Raw genomic sequence first — 6000 nt, 5'->3', positions numbered from 1 at the left:
TTATTTTAAAGTTTATTATATCACATTATACAAGCATTAAACATGGCTTTATGTCGATGATCTTTTTTAAAGTGTGAAAACTTGACATTCTTCTCCATAGAATTTTTCTATTTACAAATAAACAATCTCTCTATATACTTTATATATATATATATATTATATATATGGTAAATAATGTAACTCCCCTCAGAAAGATTTAAAATAAAAAAGAACTGATTTGTAAACACGGTTTCTGTCATAGTGTTTGGTGGCTCGAATGCAGATGATGTTCTGTACCTAGATTTTTCTTTTGTCAAAGTATCCAGGTTTGCATTTACACTTTTTATTCTAAGATCTGTAAAACCAGCATGGGACAGAATGCAAAAAATGTAGCAAACGGGCTGAAAAACAGTCCCAATATACAATTTTTTTCTTGGTTTTAAAAACTGGTGTGTAACTGCTCATGAAGTACATGCTGCTGTCAAGAGTGGTCTATGGAGATCAATCCTATGCTGATTGCAAGATGATTTCACAGTAAATCCTCTAATGTGTGCTGTCCTGTTTGCTATGTAACGTGTCTGTGGCATGCAATGAGATTGTATTTTTCTCATTCCCTTGAAGTTAGTGCTCTTGTGGAGCTGGAATAAGTAAACAACACACAGGATGGTCACCTGGAGCTTTAAGCAAAACCCATCATCAGATCAGGAAGGGAATGGCAAAAATTAGCTATCTAGAGACCATTAAAATTCAAATTATTATTGTCCTATTATTTTTATTTTACTGATAAATAAAAGAGGGCATCTTTTCTGAGTGTTCTTCTATATAGCTCTGAAGGGCTCCAGGGAAATCTATTCAGCACACCAGCAGCAAAGAAACCTCGATGGGTTGACTGGTTAACCTGAAGTTACAAAAATGTACTCAGGTCTACCAGGCAGGTCAGAGCTCCTTGCAGCATCATACTACTGAAATCTTGGCAAGCAGCCAACCTGTGGTCTCATTTAGAGCAGAGTGGGACACAACTTCTAGCAATGTATTGTCAGGAAAATTCATCATAATGTAGCTGTCTTGAAAACTACTCTCAGAAGCAATTAATATCCATTGGGTTTATGCTGTGCTTTATTTGTTTCACCACATTTTATGAAGTGGTTCCTCTGGAAGTCAGTTTATAGTCTACTGGGTTTCAGCTGAGATCTTGGAAGTTAGTGAGATCTAAGCTGACAAAGCTGTATCTTACTGCAGGAGATTGCAAAGGTTCACGCTCATATGGGTGACCCTGATTTTATACATGACTCGTCTTACTTTACTATTTAGCAAACAGTTTCTAAGCTCCCATCATCTGTTGGTTTAGGTACTAAACAGAGGGTATGCAAAGCCAATTGTTCACATGAATTTGATCTGAATATGATTTTGCACAGCAATCCTGCCCAAAAGTCCCCAGACTGCAAGTGCAGTACAAAACTGTAGGTGGTGGATGGCAAATACTAACACCTCTGGCATGTGTGTATTGGAGATCAACACTGCCTAATCCTCACACCCTATCTACAGAGACAGAAATAATCCTATTTCCCCACTGTCCACGTGGGATGTGTCCGCAGCTGCTGTAAGCTGAAGCAATGATGAACAAGTTCACTTCCCCATTAGTCAGGAATACACCCTACAACCACTAGCTGTGCTCCCCAATCAGTTTGGCACTGAGTCAACACAGGACACACCAATCCTGAAATTCTTTCAGTGCTCATGGGACTTTCAGTCTTGACCCAGGAGCAGCTGATAAAAGGGAACTATTATGCCATTTATTTGCTTCAGGTAGGAAAGTGGTTCACTACTGGAGGAGGTTCCTTGCTGCAAAGAAGTGTAGGCAGGCAGTGGCTACAGAGAGGAGGGGACACATATTTTCTTCCAACCCTCTCCTTCCTGAAGTCATATTACCTTTCATTAAAACTCTCCCTCTTCATGGAAATAGCACAGATCTCCCTTACAGTGGAAAGAAGACATTAGATCTACTTTGGTGATACGGTTCTTAGTGCAAGTGGTCCTGTTGTCTTGTGAAGCTTGAGGTATCCATCCATAGGGTCTTGCACTGTGTGGTCTGTCCAGAAGGGCAAATTCTAGTCCTTCTATCAAATTATTTCCAGGATAAGTTGTAGAAACAACTGGTGGAAGAGTTTTTGATTCATATTTCTCCATCCAACACTTACGGAGTCTTCAGAGCTACAACTCCACTATTTTGGGTTAGTGGTCCGGGAAATCTTAATGCTATGGAATTTCCTAAAGGATATGGACAGTAGCCTATTTTGTACAAGTTTAATTTGCAGCCTGTGTAGAATTGCTCTGCATTAAGGATTTGAAGTTATTTCATACTACAGTCTGTTGTTTTATTTTTTCCCCTCCACCCCTTTCATAGATAATGGAAGAATGAATGAAGAAAGTGTTAGAAGTGTAGATATTCAGGATGATTGTGTTTTTTCATTCAGCTTTGTTCGTCTGTCTTTTTTTGTTTGTTTGTTTTACTTATGTCTTTAAGACACAGTCTGACTTCTGGATAAATACACCCTAATTCCTGACTAGAGCTCAATGTGATATTGCAATACAAATACATGGGCAGTTCTGGGCAAGATACCCTAACCTGATTTGATTCCTTCAGACATCAGACAGTCCTATAGCTGAAAAGGCACTGATCAAATATTTAAAATATCTTACCAACTGTGCACAGTATGATTTCCAAACAAATGACCCTACGGTTAAATACCTCTGGCCACATTTAGAATCTTGGCTATCTGTCAGCACTTCTGCATGCCTACATTTTTCAGCGTTGTTAGACCAGTTGATCAGACTCATGATCATGCATTTCCTCCTAAATAATACTTCAATATTGTTGAGCAATGGAAATGGTCCACGTATGTGACCATAACTGGTGGCAAATGCAAACTAGCACAGTTCAGTCCACTGTGGAAGAGAGCAATGCTGCCATGCACGTGCTGCAGGTGGTGGCCACACACACGGACAAGTACTGCCATGTTGCCAAGGCGCATCACTGTTTATGAAGTAACAACTTCGTGAGAATGAGCTGTAAGATCACCAAGTTCTGTAAAGCACTGTAAGATATATAACTGCTTTGAAGTTCAGGGCCTTGAATTTAAGTCAGGGCCTGGGAGCTTCCTGGAAAGAGTGCAGAGACTTAGCACTGGGCTGATGTGTTTACGTTCACATCAGCTCTGGAGAAGACTAAGCCTTGCAAAGACCTCTAATTTAAAAATGCTTATGACAATATCCACCCTATTAAACAGGGGCCCACATGTGCTAAGTGCACACACCATTACTGACTATTCCTTTCGGTGTACTCTCCACAGTAGAAAACCAGGAATTATTTATCAACAGAGTTCTTATTTTCTTTTAAGCATGTTCTTCCTCACCCCTCATGGCCACTCATTGTGATAAGATTTTCCATTCTTTTTCCTTTCCTTCCGCTCTTTCTGCAGACGTTCTAGTTCAGCTTCATACATCATTTCCTGAATCAGGTACTTTTCTCTCCTCATCCGATCTCTCAGATCTTTTGGAAGATCTGGGATTAAGTAGGAGATCAGGTGCTTTATGCAAAAGACGAGATGCTGTGAAAACAAAAAGAAGGGATGAAAAATTGAAAATCTTAGGAAGGAAACAAGTACTTTTCATGTCTTCTGAAAACCCTCTCCTTCCAGTTTACAGAAAGATGCTGTGTTAAAGCTAAACCCATTACTAAATTTGAATGAAACAAACCACAAGGGTTTTTTTCCCCACAAAAACTCCAGCCAAAGTCAGCTGAGTATGGATCACAGCAAAGGTTATGAGCAGCTGAGTTCAAATAAGGCCTCAAAACTCTCATACAACCTGTGCGTTCAAACCCCTGAGGTCATGATTTGCTGTAAGGTTGTTTGGACAGGGCCTAGTATTAGTATTGTTCTGCAGGAAGAGGAGGATCAAATGATGTAACACTTTCCTGTTGCCATAAAACACTTTCATTGGTGCTGAAAATAATGAATTATCTATGCAAAACAAAACCAAAACATTTTTTCTTGTACTGTGTCTCTTATCCAAAGACGTATTCCCATTTACTAAATACCACAAATAAACACAAGGTAACTGATCTTTTGTCCCTCATAATATAGGCATGCCACAGCAAAGCTTGAGGTTGATGAGAGAAGATTGCTGGAGTGTCCTTTTTTGGTTTGATCAAAGATGCTCCTTGGAGATTTACTCACTTCACTTGAGAGGAGGAGCAGAGAAACAGAAAAATCCTCCATCTCAGAAAGGACACACATTCTATATTGGAGAAATAAAGGTATTTCTTCTCCAAGCAGAACCCTTCCTTTGAAAGCCACTGCAAAGAGTATGTAAAACGTTTTCCCATGTATTCTTCCCTCATGAGAAATAAACTCACAATACTCTAATTGTTGGGGTTTTTTTGCCAAACCTATAAAGACAAAAAAAGCTGCTTCTGTCAGTTTAGCCTGGACAAATAATTCCTTTTGCAGTGATAGGAAATACTTTTGTTTGTTTTTGAAGAAGGTCAAGATAACCAAAATAACCACACCCACAGTGCCAAAAAGGGATCTGAGCCTAGGCAGTTACTTAATGGAATAAACCTACCCTGAATCACTTATCTCTCAGCTTTTATTGTAAGCACTCTAGCAATCACAAGACACCCATTAGTGTTTTCTGCAGAGACAGTATTGGTTTCTGCTGCTATTACCTTTTTGATTTCATAGATACAGTTAAGGAAACAGTTTGCAGTGCCAATAAATAGAGTGGCCCATATTGAGGGAGGCAGATATGAGCCAGCCTACAGCTCTGGGTGGAACAAAGCAAAGTCAAACCCACTGTGCACGTATTGGACAGACACAAAAAGTTATTCCACAGTAGGTTGCAAAATTTGGTTGGGCACAAGGACTTGAGGAAGGTTGATTTTTCTTGCCTCACCGATCTTTGCTCTTATGCTGTGCTGCCTTTATGTCAAGCGCGCATCAAGAAGCCAGGCTCTCTTCAATCTTAAAAATGCTGAGGCTGACCTGCCAAGGCCATTCTTTTAGTGCTTTTTGGAGATGGATACTGTGGCTTTCAGTACCAACAGCTCAAGAAACTAGAAGAGATTAAGCCCAGCACACCTCTATCATACCTTTATTTCTTTCTTTCCCTTAATATTTCCCTGAGTGTGGAACAGATGATGGCAAAGATGATCTCCTTAGGACCAACTTCTAATGAGTTACCCAGTGTTAAGGAGGAAGAGAGGACAACCTGCAGAGCCATATTCCTTCACCTGGGAAGGGCTGAAAGTCACAATCATGGAGAATTTGCCACAGTCCCTGGGCTTCTGCTGAGCCACTGATACCTCTCTTCAAGAAATAATCTAGAAAATGTTTCTCGGCACAAATAGTTCTGTTGTGTTATCCAAAGAGGTGCTTTGTAAGCTCAGTTCAGAATGAATTTACGCAGTACCGTGAGTCAGAAATGCAGTATGTGCTCATAAACATGATGCCATATGCTAGTTTGGTGATTACAGCTTCCATATCTGTATTGAATGCCCTGTTGCTATGATTTCAGAGCAGAGGATCAAGTGAAGAAATTTTTAAAATAATTTTTTCCCTGTTTGTCTTCTTTGCAGAGTAAAAGCCATTTCAAACTGCTTGCACTGTAGAGATGCTGATCCCCTGGATTCTAGCAGATATATTTGGGTACTTGAAATTCCGGCCTTAAGAGCTGCATTTTGTTTGTAAATTATCTTGTCCTATTTATCCAACCTCCTGGCTCTCTTTTTCGAAATCAGCCTGGGAATAGAAGTCATGTGAAGTTGTTATTATCTTCTCTGATTTGTCTTAAAGATTTCTGAGATACTGATGGTAAATACTAATATTATGAATATAGAAAAGGTATTGCATCCTTCTCATTGTCATAATCTATGTGATGTCAATCATTCTGAAGAAATTAAGAGCATTAAAAAAAAAAAGAGAGAGAAAAAAGCTAGATGTGTAAATACTGTAACTTTAA

The 6000-nt window shown here is 39.4% G+C and overlaps 1 protein-coding gene across 7 annotated transcripts in view; it reads right to left on the bottom strand.

Moving 5' to 3' along the window:
• The window catches only part of ANO4 (anoctamin 4), a 164382-nt gene continuing 158382 nt past the window's right edge, over window positions 1–6000 (bottom strand). For all 7 annotated transcript variants that reach the window (XM_050325516.1, XM_050325514.1, XM_050325518.1 and 4 more), the window contains one exon: window positions 1–3587. In XM_050325516.1, the coding sequence (XP_050181473.1) occupies window positions 3396–3587 (192 nt within the window). In that variant the 3' untranslated portion in view covers window positions 1–3395. The remainder of the gene's footprint in view (window positions 3588–6000) is intronic.

Source organism: Myiozetetes cayanensis, unplaced genomic scaffold (assembly GCF_022539395.1).
Source record: "Myiozetetes cayanensis isolate MyiCay16 unplaced genomic scaffold, myiCay2020 scf3, whole genome shotgun sequence".
NCBI lineage: Eukaryota > Metazoa > Chordata > Aves > Passeriformes > Tyrannidae > Myiozetetes > Myiozetetes cayanensis.
This window is presented reverse-complemented; position numbering and strand designations above follow the sequence as displayed.